The sequence below is a fragment of the Cricetulus griseus genome, chromosome 2 (assembly GCF_003668045.3).
Source record: "Cricetulus griseus strain 17A/GY chromosome 2, alternate assembly CriGri-PICRH-1.0, whole genome shotgun sequence".
In the NCBI taxonomy this organism is placed as follows: Eukaryota; Metazoa; Chordata; class Mammalia; order Rodentia; family Cricetidae; genus Cricetulus; species Cricetulus griseus.
In genome coordinates, this window is record NC_048595.1 from 442,506,772 (window position 1) to 442,524,249 (window position 17,478).

At 49.5% G+C, this 17,478-nt stretch overlaps 1 protein-coding gene across 12 annotated transcripts in view; it reads left to right on the forward strand.

Annotated features, from left to right (window-relative positions):
• The first annotated feature begins 250 nt into the window (after positions 1-250).
• Lrrfip1 (LRR binding FLII interacting protein 1) overlaps positions 251-17,478 on the forward strand; it is a 128,473-nt gene continuing 111,245 nt past the window's right edge. For 3 of the 12 annotated variants that reach the window (XM_035441127.1, XM_035441124.1, XM_027397557.2), the window contains exon 1: positions 633-790. In XM_035441127.1, coding sequence (XP_035297018.1) covers positions 695-790 — 96 coding nt within the window. In that variant the 5' untranslated portion in view covers positions 633-694. Of the gene's footprint in view, positions 791-17,478 lie in introns of all 12 variants that reach the window. The other 9 variants (XM_035441132.1, XM_035441131.1, XM_027397564.2 and 6 more) reach the window with 9 other exon arrangements.

Genomic DNA, 17,478 nt, shown 5'->3' on the forward strand with positions numbered 1-17,478 from the left:
GGACCCGATCCCAGAACAAGGCTCTCACTCCCTGGAGATGGACTTTTATCTCAACTGGCTGAGATAAGGATGCCAGCTTAAACCATAACCTGGGTCCATCCCTCCGTGCAAACTCTTCCGGGCCATCCAGTCCTCTGAAAGCCTTATTATGACCCTAGCAGAGGTTTCCACTCGATTGCATCAGGCCAGTTCCAAGCAGTTTGCCCTCTACAACTCACGCCCCAGAGCACCACCAACAGCCCCTGGTCTCACAGTCTCCCTCGTGCCCAGTGTTCTGGATCCAATACATAGCCTCCACAATCTGCTACTCCTAGGTCCCTGCCTGGCCCGCCCATGAGGGAGGCTCTTCTATGGGTCTCTGCTACTTTCAGTATCCTCTGTCTCTTGCCTGATCACCCCCCCCATCCCTCCCTCCACCCAGTGGATCACCCTCGTGTCTGTCCCGCAGCTTTCTCGCCGCGACCGCTTCAGCATCTCCATCACTACCTTGCGCCCCTGAGTCCCTGTGTCCCACCTCGCGATCTCCAAGGTACCCACGGAACCCAGAGGTCCTGGCCCCGGCCTCCCGCGTCCCCCCGCGTCCCCAGCCCCGCGCCGCTGACGCCATGACGCCGCGGCGGAGCGAGGGGCGGAGCGGGCGGGCGGGCGAGCGCGGCTCTGAGACCGGTCCCGCAGCAGCTGTGCGCCACGGCCGATGGACATGGGTACGCAAGGATCGGGGCGCAAGCGGCTCCCCAACCGGGAGCGGCTGACGGCGGAGGACGACGCTCTGAACCAGATCGCTCGCGAGGTGAGCGAGGCGCGACCACAGCTGTCAGTGTCCCCCGCGGTCCCCCGCGGTCCCCCGCGGTCCCCAGCCGTCCCCAGCGGTTGCGCTCTGGGCCCGGCCCCATGGGGCAGGAGCTCTGGGCCCCGGCTCCCATCCACGGCCTGCGGACCACTCCGCGCCCACCAATGCCTGAGGCTCTGCTGCCCTCAGCCCCAGCCCCTGGTCCTTGTGGGCCGCTAGTCACAGCGGCGACTAAATGAATCGGGCCACCAGGGGCTCAGGGTAGCGGGATTCCAGTCGAGTGGGGGCCCGGGGGCCCTCATTGTACTGGGAAAGGAGATTAGGCCGACCCTGCTGGCCATTGGCGGCCCCAGAAACCACATGGCCTTGCTGAAATGGCCCCAGTTGGTTGGTGACCATTGCCACATAGGTATCAGTTTGGGGGTAACTTCGGGGTCCCTTGTCTGGACCACCCTGAAAGCAAGCCAGGGCATGTTTGGAGGTTTGAAAGTTTCCTGGACAGTTCATTACAACGGCAAACCCGTTCTTTAATGAACTTCTCGTGTGGTAAAGGAGCGCGCATGGGTGTGCATGTCTGCACAAACGCCCCGTTTTCTCCCACAAAGATGCAACCTTCAGGCTGCAACAGCATGCATGACACGTGGAAGGACTAGAGCAAACTGGTGGCAGCCGCTCTGGGGGAGGGAGCCGACTGGTTAAGACGAAGGGTGGACAAAGGAATCAGAGACGTTTGTATTGCCTTTCTCTTCCCTTTGAGTTGAGTGTTCTGTGCACATACTTGGGAAAAAAAAATTTAATGCAGGTGATCCGGGCTCTTCCCATCTCTTCTGCACAGGTTGTGATGGAGAGTTAGCATGCATATTATTTACATGTGGAAAAACTTCCCAGCAATTTAGGCTGTGGTTATAGCGGACTGGTAGTGACTGGGGTCTGCCTAGGACTGGCTCTTCCTGTTGGTAGGTTTGAATGCCTGGCTTCACTTTTACCGTGTTTGCAGAACACTGAGTTGAGAAACGTTTTTTCTGAACAAAACAGGAGAGGGTTTTTCAGCAAACTCTGATCCATACCTGAAGCCCACTGAACAAATTCTATCCTCTGAGAGGCTTTTTGACACTTAGCTCTCCCGTGGCGCCCCAGACATAGGTCCCGCCTGTATCTGGTACAGTTGGCAGAATGTGCCAAGGTTGCCTGTAGTTGGTTAGCTGTAGAAGGTGCCATCCAGGCAGACAGTATCTTACACCAAGAAACAGGTGGACAGAATGTGATTAATGGTGTTGGTTACAGGACCTTTGGCTGTAATTAGTTTCCTGGTTACAACAGTCTCTTACATGGGTATGTGACCACACAGCAAACAACAGTCCCTGGGAGGGCCAGAGTGCCCCACAAATCCAGGAATGAGAAGACTGGGAGTCCCATAAGCCAGTGTCTTATCGGCTGGTTGTTACAAAAATAGATTGGAAGCAGAGGCCAGGGAATGGTTCTGCCATTCGTCCAGAGAGCCATAGTCAGCAGTTATAAAGACAGGCAGGAGTCAGACCTGAGTTTAGACGGGACGGACCACTCTGTACTAGCTGTGCTGGTCTAGAAAAGCCAGCTCCCCAGCCTCCTCTTAGCCCTGTTCTCATCTCTGAAAAGGGGACAGGCTCCCTGAGGCTGTGGGGGTGCAAAGGAACAGCACAGGCAAAGTATATCCAACCAACTCAGGAAATGAGTTCACCCCCCCTCATGCCCCAAACCCCCAGTGAAAGTCAGCCACACATGTGGCCCTCACCCAGACCTGGTGGAGTCGCTGGAGAGATTGCAGGGAGCAGGTGATGCTGTCTGCTCTGCAATTGAATTCTGTTGCCCAACGGTGAAATTAAACCGGTATTCAGATGGCAAATATCTATTCCCTGAGTTATTGAGCCTTCTTATGAGCATCAGCCAAATTGTCTCAAGTTTGGAAGTTTTCTGTTCAGTCTTTAATCCATGATTGTGGATTAAATCCACAATCCTAACATCCAACGCCCTGTCCTAAACACATCAGAGTTAGGGGGAAAACTGGCAAGGATTTGGATCAAAAATGGGTCTGGCAAGGTGAGTAGAATTCTCTTGCCATCCTAGCACTGAGGAGGCTAAGCTGGGAGGATACAGAACTGGAGGCCAGTATGGTTTACATAGTGAGACTCTATCTCACGGAAGACAAGAGTGCGTTGGTTCCTATAGGTTCACTGTTCTCAAAGAAGATCTGATCAGAAAGGGCACTGAAGGGTCTGAAGGTTTGGAATGAGAGAATTCCAGCTAGCAGATGGGACCAGAGGCTGCTTCCTGGAAGAAATGGCATTTTGAGTTCTTGAAGGATGTATCCACCAGTCAGATAGTTAGGCTGCCGGGACAAAAACCCTGACCACTTGACCTAGACAAGGGACACATACCAGTAGAGCACAAAAATCCCAGGGGAGGTGGGATTCACCTCCTGCCAGTACTTGTATTTCATCCCTTCTGGCTCCTGTATGCTGACCCCATCTACAGGCAGAGGCGTCGTGTGGATGTTCACTGGCCTCAGGCTTGACAAAAGGGATCACCCCAAGTTGGCCCCCTGAACTGTGCAGTCTTCTCTACCTGTCTCTCCAGAGAGCCAGGCTTCCTCTGGATTCTTTAGAGCGATGTACAGTCCTGAATGGTGGCGGAGTGGTTATGAGAGCTACAGGGGGTGGGTTGCCTTCAGGAAAACAAGTGGAGATTCTGGGTCAAGGTCATCAGGAAGTCTGAGTCTTAGGGCCAGGGGGCCCACCCAATGGAGTAGAATAGGACTTCAGTTCTCCTGGGGGGGGGTCTGAAGTTTTCTGGGAAAGAGGAGAAGCCTTTTGTGTCCCCTCCACAGCCTGCCTTGTCTTTCCATGTCCACAGGTCCTATCTGGCTCCAATCCAGCAAGTAGACGGGTTGTCATTTAATATGCCTCTGGCACTTCAGCACTGATTGGCTCATCTTTGGGAGGTAGACTTCTAGCATGATGCTGGAGAAAGGGGCCTTCTCCACACTCTTCACACATTAAGACATGGCCTGCTGGGAGGTTGGGAGTGCCAGATCTCACATCTGGGCAGAAGTGCTCCTGAGGTTCTCAGAAGGTAAATCCCAAGGCTGAGTCTCCCCTCCTCCCACTCAGACTTTCTGCCAGGGACTTTGGGAGTGCCTGGGTTTCCCCTTCAGCGCTCTGATCATGGCTGTTCAGGGGCCTCTTCAGCCCTTTCCTGCCACAGTCACAGCAGCTGGCTTCATCTGGGTTTGTCTGTCATGAGCTGGTAGAGGCATCTCCTTGGGTGGTGAGTTGGTCCCTCCCTCTGTGGCCCATAAGAGATGCCTTTTCTCATTCAGCAGGGCAGGGCAGGAAGGGGAAGGAGGGATCTAGTCCATCACTGTCCCTGAAGCCTCTTGTCCAAGGAACCCACTGTAACTGAATCCTCCTGGCACGTGGTCCAGGAGCACTGAATGCTGAAAGTCCACTCCAAACTTCATCTTCACTGGAGCAAAGCAACTGGCATGTGGAAGGAGAGGTCCCCCCAGCTTCAGCAGAGCTGCTGGGAGAGGCAGCCTGCAGCCATTAGCTCACACATGTGAGGACAGAGAATGTCATTCTACCACTTTGGTGACTTTCTGCTGTGGGCTCACAACAAGATCAGGCTGCTGTTGGTGGTGATGGTGTGTGTGTGTGTGTGTGTGTGTGTGTGTGTGTGTGTGTGTGTGTGTGTTTGCACCCTGATGAGCCTGTGCTCCATCCTGCTTGCCTCTAGGCTCTTACAGGAAACCACTAGCAGCTACGTGCCTGCAGCAGGCTCTACTTCTAGGGAACCTGTTGTGAGCATCACATCTCTATTGGGCAATCCCATTAAGATAGTCCTTCTACATACTTTCTCCTTATCATCCTCCCAAGTAGACCTCAGAGTTCAAGCTTCCTAAGGTAAGGCCACCTCTGCTTCTTCTCAAGCCTCTAGGCCATTGAAATTGCCGTAGGTTGGGTGTGCTCATGGTCTTAGCTTTACCTCCACTGCCTTTAGCATCAAGTTGACCTGATTGAGGGATCTAGGAAGAATTCAGCCACCATGACATATTCCTGGCCTGTGTCATAGTCCCCATGCCCCGTCTCCTACTGTGACAGCACACTGAGGCCAGGTACTGCCTGAATTTGACAAAGAGAAGAGGTTTTGCTACTCAGCCACTTGACTTGGGCCATTGTCTTTGTACCATTGTTTTCCAAGACTGGTCAACTGATAAAAACCTAATGGACACCGGCAGGCTGTCACATCCGGGGTGGCTAGTACTGTGCTGTCATGAAGTAATAGTACCCCACCTTCTATATGGTGGGGGAACATGTGGCTGTTCGTTGTTCAATGTGAAGAACTTCCCCACCCCAAATACTAATGAAGCCACCCTGGGTGGCCTTTCTAAGAAAGACACAGATCTGGGAGATGGGTGTCATCTGTGAGGTGCTATGAATGGCCAGAGCAGGAGTTCCTGGGCCTGTGAGCTTGCACTGTTGATGGGATTGACAAAAGATGGAAGAGGCTGGAGAGGATTCAGAGCTTCAGCTGGACAGCCCTGCTATCTCTGGTGGCCTCTCAGCCCCACCCACAGCTATTTCTATCAGAGCCAGCTGTCACTTCCTCCATCTGTGGAGAGTCTCAGTGTTGGGATTTTTCTATGAAGAGGCTAGTGTGAATGGTGGAGACCACAGCTCGGAATGGTAGTCAAGTTTGTCACCTGTAGATCCCATCAAAGTATGGGGCACAAAAGGAATACGGGGGGGGGGGAGAGGGCAGAGTGAGCCAGCCATTCTCAGGAATTTCACCCCATAAGTGTACTGAGCTCCATCAGAAGAGGAGAACGTTTGACACCTCACCTAAGACTTCATCCTACAGTCAGGCAAACATCACCCATCCCTGGCACAGCTGTGAGCCCTCAGTGTAACCTTTCATGAGACAGACACTAATGTCCTCTGCCTTCCTATATCCGGGACCTTCTTTTTTCACTCCGACATCTGTAAAACGTTAATTTCATTTCAGCAAACTAATGTGTGGTTTTACCTTTGCCATGTTCTCGTGATCCACAGCTGAATAATTCTTTTCATCATTCTTTTAAAAAGGGTGTTTTTATGTATTCGTATGTACCTGTGTGAGTTGATGTGCACCATGTGCATTTGGGAGACCAGAATGGACTAGACTCCCTGGAACTGGGGTTCCGGGCGGCTGTGAACTGCCACAGAGGGCGCTGGGAGCCAAACCCAGATCCCTTGCAGAAGCGATAAGGCTCTTAATGGCTGACTATCTCTCTGTTTCCAGAACTGTCCTTTGACTACTGGTCAGGCCTTGACACTTTTTTGGTGGGAACTCTCCCATGGCTTCTTACATCACTGTGTGTCTGTTGGCTTGAAAGCATTAATAATAAACTCAGAGTCACCTGTGATGTCTTGGTGTCACAGTAAGGACAGACATCAAAGCACTTCCCCTTGGTGTCATGCAAACAAGAGCCAGCCCAGGTTTTCATTTTCATCCTTCCTCTCTCTGTATCTTCTGTTATCCCTGTCTGTCTGTTGTATGAGTCTGACTCTGGGCCTGGACCTGTGTCTGTAGGTGTCTCACAAAGGGTTCCACTCTGCCTTTTATTGAATGGCATGGAAAATATTGTGGGGGGGAGGAATGAGGGACACTTAACAGAGCCCTTTAGCAGTTTACGAGGGATTAAGTCACAGACTCCAACTGACCCCAACTAACTAATAGACAGTATTACAAACAGAATTGTTTATCAAGCAATATACAAATTTTGTGTGCTACATTAATGGTGGATATTCAGTTTATAAATTGTTTTCAACCTATATTTTCTGGTTTTTTTAGCAATGGTTATCATAGTGCACACACACACACACACACACACACACACACACACACACACACATTACTCTCTGGGTCAGGGGCATGGAAGAACACATAATTTAAGATTACAGCTATGCATTGGCTTAGGTTGTAAAAACTGATTAGATGGGAAATCCAAGTCAAATAAGGTCGATTGTTACATTGTTTTCTAAAAGGTATATTTAACAAACAGGCTGAGTACACAGTAGGAGTCTTGAGTTGTGCTTGATCTCAAGGTATGTGTACTGACTGGTTTTATGTCAACTTGACACAAGCTAGAGTCATCAGAAGAAGGAGCCTTCGCTGAGGAAATGCCTCCTTTAGATCAGCTGTAAGGCAATTTCTTATTTAGTGATCACTGCAGAAGGCCCAGCCCATTGTGGCTGGTGTCATCCCTGGGCTGCTGGTTCTGGGTTCTATAACAGGATGAACAAGCCTTGAGGTGCAAGCCCGTAAGCAGCTCCCCTCCATGGCCTCTGCATCAAATCCTGCCTCCAGGATTCTACCCTATTTGAGTTCCTACCCTGTCTTCCTTCAGCAATGAACAGTAATGCTGAAGTGTAAGCCAAATAAACCCTTTCCTCCTCAGCTGGCCTTGAACTCAGAAACCTGCCTGCCTCTGCCTTCCAAGTCCTGGGATTAAAGGCGTGCTCACCACCACTCAGCTCAAAGTATATTATTAATTGACTGTGAGGTCCAGCAAAAGTTCCAGTTTCTAGAATGTAAGAGATATTTTCATAAATACTGCATTGCCTGTAAAAGACAACTAATGGTGGATATTTTAAAGGGCCCAAAGTCCCTGAATGCCCTGGTAAATATCATCATTTTCCCAAAATTATGCATATAAATAGATATTCTATTATTAAAATGCTACTCATAAAAATATTCAGCCGGGCAGTGGTGGCGCATGCCTTTAATCCCAGCACTTGGGAGGAAGAGACAGGTGGACCTCTGTGAGTTCAATGCCAGCCTGTTCTACAGAGTGAGTTCCAGGACTACATACACACAGAGAAACTCTGTCTCAGAAAAAACAACAACAACAAAAAACCAAACAAAAAACCCACTTCTTGTGGATTTATGAAGTTTAGATGTTGTCTGTTGACTTCTTGGGTTGAAGAATCAGAGTGGGTGTTCATGGACCCAAGTCGGGCCTCTCCCCCATTCCCCCACATCCTCATAGCATACTTCCCCTGTTGTGGGTTAAATAATATGCTCATTGGTGTAATGACAGAGTGGTTGAGGGTATATGGGCACTAGAGTGAGGTTTCATGGCTTCAAATCTGTCCTCTATTCATGGTCAGAAGCAAATTACATAAGCATGTAGGTCTCCCCGTAAGTACAGGAGGGAAGTGTTAACAGTCCACTTCCCATGAGGTGGTTATAAGGGCGAATGACAGATGCCATGTATAGATCTCAGAACAATGGCCAAAGTGCACATAGTCAGTGTTCAGAAAATGCCAGCGAAGGCGATTGGGTTGCATGCTACAAATCACTTTGGTCGTGGAGCCAACTCACACAGCTTGCTGTTTTTCCTAGAGTTGTTGATTTTCATTTAAATTGCTTGCCTGTTCATGTATGTATGATCTGTAATTCTTCAAAGTCTTAATGGAACTCTTTCTGGACCCATTTTGTAATGTAATAGACAAGTCAGGTCATCGTGTCATTCCTCTTATTTCCCACTACCCATCCAGTCGGGCCTGGGTGCCCCAGGCTTTGCCCTCCTCAGCATTCACCCCCCTTTTCCATTTCTGAAGGATCCTTTTCCCCTTTGGGGTAGAGGGGTTGAGTCCCTGTTTCCTGAATTGTACATTGTGTTTCTTGGATCAAAGCTCATTTTGCTGGAACACATCCTTCAGTCGTTTTCTGAACAAGCGTATCTTTTCCAAATATTTGCACATCTAAAAGAGCCTTATTCTAGCCTCCCACTTGATTGATAGTTTGGTTATATAGAGATCTAGGTTAAAAATAAGTTTCTAAAAAATGTCAAAGATTTCTCTGTGTCCTTTGGAGTGGTTCCCAACTGGCATTGTTGATTGAAAAGAGCCCTGCACAGAAAGCGAAGGTGGTCCTCATCCTCCATGAGGGGAAGGCTGCAATTTGCCAGCATTCACTTGGAGAAACACTGACAGAGCCACAGCAGAGGAGTGTGGGAAGCAGTACTAGCAGGTTTGCCAAGGACTTGCCTGTGTTGCCTAATAAGTCAGTAAATCAATGTGGAAAAGTAAAATTAAAAATGAATTTCTGCCATCATCTCAATTCTTCTTCCTGTTTCATTCTACCATTTGGGGTTGTTCTGAGAATGTTAATGCCATCCATGGCTTCAGTGTTGTAATCTACTGTTACTCTCTGAATCCTGAGGCAGTCACTTTATTCTTAGTATCCCGGGCTTTTCCCATATGTATTGAGCGTGACTGGGTTCATTCGATCTGGGAATGGCTATCCAGAAGTTCCGAGAGGTTCCTGGGTGTCCCCATCCCACCAGCTCTCTTCTCTCTTCTAGGCGTGCCTATTGTCTGCACAAATCTTCCTTTTGTTTTTTCAGCACTTCTGTCTTTTGTTAGATTGTCTGGGAGAGTATTCAAATGAACCTACTCCTACTAAATGTACCTGAACTATATTTAATTTTAATTTCTGGAGGCTTCCTTCCTGTCCCTCATTCTCTCTCTTTGTGATTCTTCCCTTTAAAACTTGTGGATATTATAATATTATGGATTTATTCTTATTTATCCATTTATTTTGGGACAAGGTCTTATTATGTAGCCCTGGCTGGCCTGGAACTTACTATATAGATCAGATCTGCCTGGAACTCACAGAGATCCACCTGCCTCTGCCTCCCAAGTGCTGGGATTAAAAGTGTGCACCATCATACTTGCATGGCATTTATTTTATAAGTGTATATGCCTGTGCATGTCACAGCGCATGGATAGGGCCACATCACTCCTTCTACCGTGTGAACTCCAGAGAGGAAACTCGGGTTGTCAGTCTTGGAGCAAGTGTCTTCACCCGTTCCACCTGATCAGCTCTCTTTTCCTTTTTAATCTCCCTCCCTCTCCTCTCTCTCTCTCTCTCTCTCTCTCTCTCTCTCTCTCTCTCTCTCTCTCACACACACACACACACACACACACACACAGCCTCACTATGTAGTCTAGGAAGATTTTGAACTCATTACTCTCCTGCAAAGCAAATAAATTACTCATTAGTTTCTCATTACCAAGAAAAAAATTAAATGCCAAACTGGGTGAGAGATCAGAGTTTAATTTTGAGCTGGATGTAGGGACACATTTGACCCTTGAAAAGCAGAAGCAGGAGGGTGGCTACAAGTTCAAGGCAACCATAGGTTACATAACAGGCTGTCCATGACTATCTAGCAAGACCTTGTCTCAAAAGAAAGAAAGAGAGAGAGAGAGAGAGAGAGAGAGAGAGAGAGAGAGAGAGAGAGAGAGAGGGAGGGAGGGAGAGAGAGAGACAAGGAAAGGAAAGGAGAGGAGAGGAGAGGAGAGGAGAGGAGAGGAGAGGAAAGGAAAGGAAAGGAAAGGAAAGGAAAGGAAAGGAAAGGAAAGGAAAGGAAAGGAAAGGAAAGGAAAGGAAAGGGAAAACTCAATAAAATGGAAAAGATTTTTCTGACTTCAGACATCAAGAATCTTTAATCCATTCATTGGTTTGTCAAGTTCCCTTGGACCTGAGATACACTTTACATAAAACAAGCACCTGGGGAGTTGGGTAGGCAGAATGTGATCTGTCTTGGCTGTGGGTAAACTCTCGGGTCAGCAGCATGTGAGAGCCAGGAACAGTCAGCATTGGGCTGGGGCTCGGTCAGGATTTCCACTCCTTCTTGGTATGATTCACACAGCAGCTCTGACCCTGTTAATATGGAGCACCAGGGGCTCACACACTGTCCATTCACACAGCAGCTCTGACCCTGTTAATATGGAGCACCAGGGGCTCACACACTGTCCATTCACACAGCAGCTCTGACCCTGTTAATATGGAGCACCGGGGGCTCACACACTGTCCATTCTGCTTTTCACCCCTACCCATGATGCACTGCTACCCTTATCCTTGACTTCTTTTATTCTTTTTTGTTTTTGTTTTTCAAGTCAGGGTTTCTTTGTGTAGCCTTGGCTGTCCTGGCACTTGCTCTGGAGACCAGGCTGGCCTCGAACTCACAGAGATCCGCCTGCCTCTGCCTCCCGAGTGCTGGGACTAAAGATGTGCGCCCCCAACACTCGGCAATTTCTATTATTCTTATTTTCCACCTTCCTCCATGACATCCCTTGGGCATCTAGAACGCTATGGGGGATATCCAGACTGACAGTCCTGGATGTGGGATTCCCGTGTAGACTCAGTACATGGCCATCCCATATACTCTGAAATGCTTCTTACTGCCTCTGGAACATGGGCCCTCACTCGGGGCACCCTGACCTGTGGGACATCCTGCTGTGGAGGGAATTGTCAGTGTCTCTGCAAGGTATCATAAGAGCCACCACCCTCAGTCATTATCATGTGGCAGTGCAGCTGAGGACCTTCATTCTCAATGGTTTTAAAACTAACTGAAGGAGCCACACAGCTGGCAGCCACTGTGTTGGCATAGGCCACTGCTTTGGAGCAATGATTTATCCTTTATGAAGCCATATTATAATAGGCATATCCAGTAATTTGAAATCCCAGTTGAGTTTTCTCAAGCCATATATCTATCATTCACGGTCTGGCATAGAAGCGGAGGGAAACGGTGATGCAGGCAGGAGGGGTAGCTGTGGTGAGGCTTTGCCTGGAGCACACTTGTGGAAAGGGCACACACAGTCTATCCCTTCCCTTTGTCTGTGAAAGAGGAACAGCTCAGCCAGGGCAGCTATGGAAATGCGGTAGAGTATGTCATGTGGCATTTAGCAGGTACTACTGGAAGGGTGGTGGACATTTCCTGCCTGCAAGTGGCTCGAGGAGATAATCAGGAGGCCTTGGTGCTTCAAGTCCAGTTGGGTGTAGCCAGGATCCAGGGCCAGGGCTGACATGGTTCCTCCTGAGTGAAGGGATAGGGTGGGGCGAGGAGCAAGAGGACTGAAAGGAAGGATGGGAGAGAAATTATAACAAAGATAACCTTGGACCAGGTGGCATAAAGGACTGGTTAAATGACCTCGCGGTGAACATGCTAATGGCTGTGGCTTTGTTTGCTCGTGACAGAGTGTCACTATTTCACACAGGTTGACCTTGAACTCAAGATCCTCTTGCTTCAGAATGCTGGGATTACAAGCACACACCACGGCATGTGGCTTTTTGACTGTGGTTTAAATATATATATAGAGAGAGAGAAATATAGAGATATGGATATATATCTTAGTGTCCACATGTCTGTGGGCTTCCCTGGCTCAGAGTATGGGAGCTGGGGACAGCTATAAGTTGGATATGAAATGCACCCCTAAAAAGGGAGCTGGTATATTGAAGGGTGGTCCATGGCTGCTGGTGGTATTTTGGGAGGTTCTACAAGCTTTAGGAGCTGGTGTCTAGCTGAAAGAAATAGACCAATGGGGTGTGTCTCTGGAGTCTGCACTTTGTCTGAGGGCCTTCCGTTAGTTGTCTGCCAGGAGGTCAGAAGCCTTGGCCACAAGCTTCCACCATCATAGTGTTCTGCCTCACCCAGAATCTACAGAGCTGAAGCCCAGGGACTGACTCCCCTGAAGTGGTCTTCACTCCTTAGGTTGTTTGTGTTGGGTATTTCATCTTAGTAGCAAAAGGTCCACTGATGCTGTGCTTTGCACAGAGGACCTCCTGTGTTCAGTATCACTTTTGTTTCTTGGCCCTCAATTCAAGTCAGCAGGAGGATCAATCACTCAGGCTTCTCTAGTACTCCATCCTTATGTAGCCTAGGTGAGTGCCTGTCCTGGTGACTTCCTAAAGACCTGGCCCCTGCAGGCTGGGCTTATTCACAACTGTTTATCTCTGGGCTTATCTGACCTCTGAGAAGCTACTAAATTACCTCCCTATTTTTAACCCATACCTCCAGCCTGCCAGAGTGGTTGCCACATGGGTTGAGATGAGGTGATGGCCTTCTTCTAACCTCATTTCAGTTTTCGATGTCTTCTTTCATACTTTGGTTTTAGGTTGAGGTTCTTCAGCCTGGATGCTACTGGCTTTGGGGACCAGATGACACCCGCCTTGTGGTGGCTTTTGTATATAACCATAGAAGGCTCAACAACATCCGTAGTTTCTGATCAGCAGATGCCAGTAACTCCCACCTCCTTGGTGGTGACAAGGGAACATGTTTCCAGACATTGTCAGATGGCTCCTGGGGAGAACACTGATTTAGATGTTGTCTTTCCCCCTCTGCTGAGTCTGTGCCTTGAGCTCAGAACCATTGGCCTCTGCTCTAGAAGCCTAGACATCCCACTGGGACTCTGTCAAGGTGAGTCTCACTGTTCTCCGGGGCAGGCAGAAAGCCTAGCCTATTTTTGGTATTTCCTCCATGAGACTGCCCGGAAAGCTGTAGAGAGGGGACCATCACCTCAGAGATGGGGAGGGGGTGGGGTGGTTCTAGAAGACTGCTGCTGATTCTAGAAGTAGAGGCCTCTGCTGCAAATCTGATGGCACGTGGCCTGTGTTCCAGAAGTGTGGTGCCGTTGTCTGTGAGGGGCTGCTGCAGCAATACAGCACAGGCTGAGTAGCAGCACGGATGCTGGCTGCTCACCGTCCTGGATGCTACAGAGTTCAACATCACGGCATATTCAGGTATAACCTTGGTCTGTTCTATCAGCTGCCCGCTTGATATGGCTTCAAAGGGAAAATGGGACACATCCCAACTCAGTGTGACATGTGAGGGTGGGGCTGGAGACCCACCAATACTCTACCCAGATTAGCAGGGCACAGATATTGGACAACAACAGATCAATGACATCTACCTTTCCACAGGGTTAAAATTAGCCCCATACTTCCTACAAAGCCACACAGCTAAGCTTCTGAAAATAGATGCTGGGTCACTGCCCTGCCCACAATCCCCTTTCCATCACCCTTGAGTCCTGGCAGCTCCCATCTTGGCACCTCCCTTACGTCTCCATAATTCCCAGAACGTACTGTGCAGCCTCCACCCGCTCTTTCTGTTAGCCAAGAAAGCACTGTCTGGCTGAGGGTCCTCCTTCCTCTAGCCAGAGCCTTCCATTCCCTTAGCCAGCGGGCATGAGTCACCCTGGGCTGCTGCTGAATGGGACAGAATGCCTCATTAGTGCTCTAGCTTCCTAATGCTGTGACCCTTTAATACAGTTCCTCATGTTGTGATGACCCCCATACTGCTTCATAACTGTATTTTGCTGCTGCTGTGAATTGTATAATTTAATATCTGCATTTTCCTATGGTCTTGGGTGACCCCTGTGAAAGTGTGGTTCGGTCCCTGGCAGGGAGGGGGTCGTGACCCGCAGGGTAAGAACTGTTGCTGTAGTAATTTGCCTCCATCACCTACACCTCTCTCGGCTGTTTCTACGTGTGAAATGTGAGCATTTATTTCCAAGGCAGGTTACAGCCTCTATCAAAGTCCGTGCATGGGCGGGCGGGTGGAGTGGCTTTTATGGACAGCCCGTTCTTTATTCTCTCAGCCCCTCAGTTCTCGGCATGCTCAGAGAGTGCAGCCCCTCTGCCCTCTAGTCTCATCGGAGTTCACCAGCAAAGGGCCAACCACCCCAGAGACCACAGCTGTCCCTGTGGCCAAGGCTTTGGGCTTTCCTCACTGAGAGAACTTTCCCTCCTAACTCCCCATCCCAGAAGCATCCTCTAAGAGGTCCCTGGGTCATTCTGAGTGTTTCTTGGAGGGTCCAGCCTTGACCATCAACACTGGGTTCTACAGTTCCTGCTCACCAGCTTTGCCTTCTCTGATGAAGCCACAGAGTCCCTTAGCCCCAGTGTGCCCGCCAGAGGGATGGAAGCTGTGATAAAATCATGGCACATGTGAGCTGATGTGAATGTCATACCTGGGGTAAGCCTGCTGTCAGTGCACACATGTTCAGCGGGGGAGATCTCCTTACAGGCGCTCAGAAATACACAGGATGTCATGCTAGCCACAATATGTGTGTGTGCAATGGTCACCTGCCTGTCATCTGTGCTTCAAGGAGTAGAGGCCTGACTCCCCAGCTCATAACTCTTCTCAAGACTGGCTCCAGGCTCCTAGTTCCCCTTGAGACTCCAGGCTCCAGCATCCATGTTCTCCCTCAGGCTCCAAGCTAAAAGCTCTACTCTAGGACGCAGGCCCCACAACTTCAGTTCCCAAGTACCAGGTTCTGCTCTAGAGTCCAGGCTCCTAGTTTCCTTCAAGGCCCCAAGCTTTAGCTTTCAGGTTCTACTTCAGCCTTGGTTCTAGGCTCCTAGTCAACTCAAGATTCTGGGCTCCATGCTGTCTGACTGGGCTGGGGAAAGGCATCTTTGAGGTGGGTTACTGGCCACCTGTTTGCCTCCCAGAATTCACATGGATCCAAAAGGGGACACATTTGGGCTAACATACATCAACCCTAAAAGGCCCCAAAGGTTTCAGGCTTATCTATGTCTGTTGCTGGACATGGGCACATGGGGATGCTCGTTGGTTCTGGAGGCTACATTGGATTTTTGTTTTTGTTGTTTATTTTTGTTTTTAAGACAAAGTCTCTCTACTTACCCCTAGCTGTCCTGGAACTCATTATGTGGACCAAGCTGGCCTTGAACTCACAGAGATTCACCTGCCTCAGCACCACCATGCTGAGTGTGCATTGGTCTTTACAAAGCACACTCTCTAGGCCTCTTTGATGGTGCTGTTGCTTTCCCCTATGACTGAAGAGCCAGGACAGGATGTCCCTCAGGCAGGTAAAGGGCTAGCTGGAAGTGTGGAAAGAAGCATCAGAGCCATGTACACATTGCCTATGTGTGGCCTTCTCTAGCCTTGGAGGCCCTGGTCCATTCAGGTGCATGTGGAGATGGGGAAGAAATGGATTGGAGTTACCATCACCATGACAACCACAGATGGCCAGGAACATCAGGGTTATACTTGGTTGTCAGGGAGGGGGCCTCAGTTAGGCTGGAAGGGCTGTCCCCAGCCCACTCAGGCCTCCACGGAATGTCTCCAACCTTCAGTGCTGCCTAGTAGGACCCATTCTCTTGTGTGACTGCCCAGCCTATACTACATGGAGAGGAAGAAAGCATGAGCCTTGTATTACATATGAGAGCCATAGGGTCCTGCCCCCACAATCCAGAACCTAACACACAGGTGCTCTCTCTCTCTCTTCCTCTCTCTCTCTCTCCCTGTCTCTCCCTCCCTCCTTCCCTCCTCTCCCTCCCTCCCTTTCTACTCTCTTGTCTTATACAGATGTAAATTGTTTATCAAAACCACATGTTCCCCATGGGATGTAGTTGCAAGCATGTCTTCTCGATGGTTCCATTCCTCAGATGTGACCTCCACAGGACATATCTGAAACAGTGACTGGAAAGTTTCTTAGCCCAATTCTGAGAAAGCAAAAATATGTTGCAACAGGGCCTGGAAACTTGGCTTCTATATGTGACCCAGTGGTCCTCAAAATGTGGCCTCCAGACACAGAGTTTCCCTCACCTGGAAGCAGCTAGGTCCATAGCCCTGTGTGGGGTGGTACCTGTGCCAGTCCACCTGGCCTGGCCCTCAGCACTGTCTGCTTGGGTGATGGAGGGTCCACATCATCCCGAGTCTCCACTGAACAGCGCAGCCTCTTGCTCAGCAGTGCATTCAGTTGTGACTGTTGCTTTGACCATACACCCAAGGCTGCCGAAAGCTGCCTGCTGAGGAACTGCTCATCACAGCACCTTTCTGAGGTGGAGCAGGTGGTGGCCCTCACTATGGAGTGGCTCTTTGCACACAGCCAATGCTGAGTTTCTGGCTGAGTGAATGAATGCCTGAATGAATAAGTGGACTCAGTTTTACCTTAAAAGTAACATTTGAAGGATCTATTTCTTTTCTTTTTTCCTTTGGTTTTTTTGAGACAATGTTTCTCTGCCTAACAGCCCTGGGTGTCCTGGAACTTACTCTGTAGATCAGGCTAGCTTTGAACTTAACAGAGATCCTCCTGCCTCTGCCTCCCAAGGGCTGGAATTAAAGGGGAGGAGCTACTTCTAAAGACCCAGCTGTGTTTCATTTATATAGAGCTGAAAATCCTCCAGTACCTAGGAGTAGCAGGAATCAAGCTGTTTTGGTTCTGTGTTGGTTCTATGGGCCTACACTTTGGTCCATTGCTTTTCAGCAAGTGGTTTGGGACCTTATCCCCTTCCATGTGAATGGACAGAGAGAGGACTGTTACAGCAAGACACTAAACACTTTTCCTGTCCACTCCTGCAGTTCTTCCCCTCTCCCGGTGCCTCTCCACAGCTTCCTCCCTGGCATTGCCCCACTGGCTTTCTTGTAATGTGGCACATGGGGAAAAATATCTTTCCAACAACCCAGGGGAGTGGCCTGTGACCTCACCGGGGCTGTGTGGGCGATCTGGTTGCCTTGCACACTGCCAGTGTGCTGAGATCCCACACCCTAAAAAGGCATTCATTGTGTTCAGGTGGCACTCACCCAGGGGCTGAAGTCATTTGGAACCCGTGTAGAACATTCTCTGTCTGGCTGCCCTGCTGGAGCGAAGCACTTGAATTGCAGGAATTTCAATGTATTAATAGGCCCTGCCAGGTGCAATAAATAGCTGCCTTTGCCCGACTTTCACCCCAAGCAGTGCTGAACTTCTGAGAAGCCCTAGGCACCCCTGGAGCTGGAGGCAGGCAGCAATGGGCTATGGCCCTCAGATGAAAACAAAAAAGAAGTAAGATGTTGAAGGTATGTCTCAGGAAAGCAG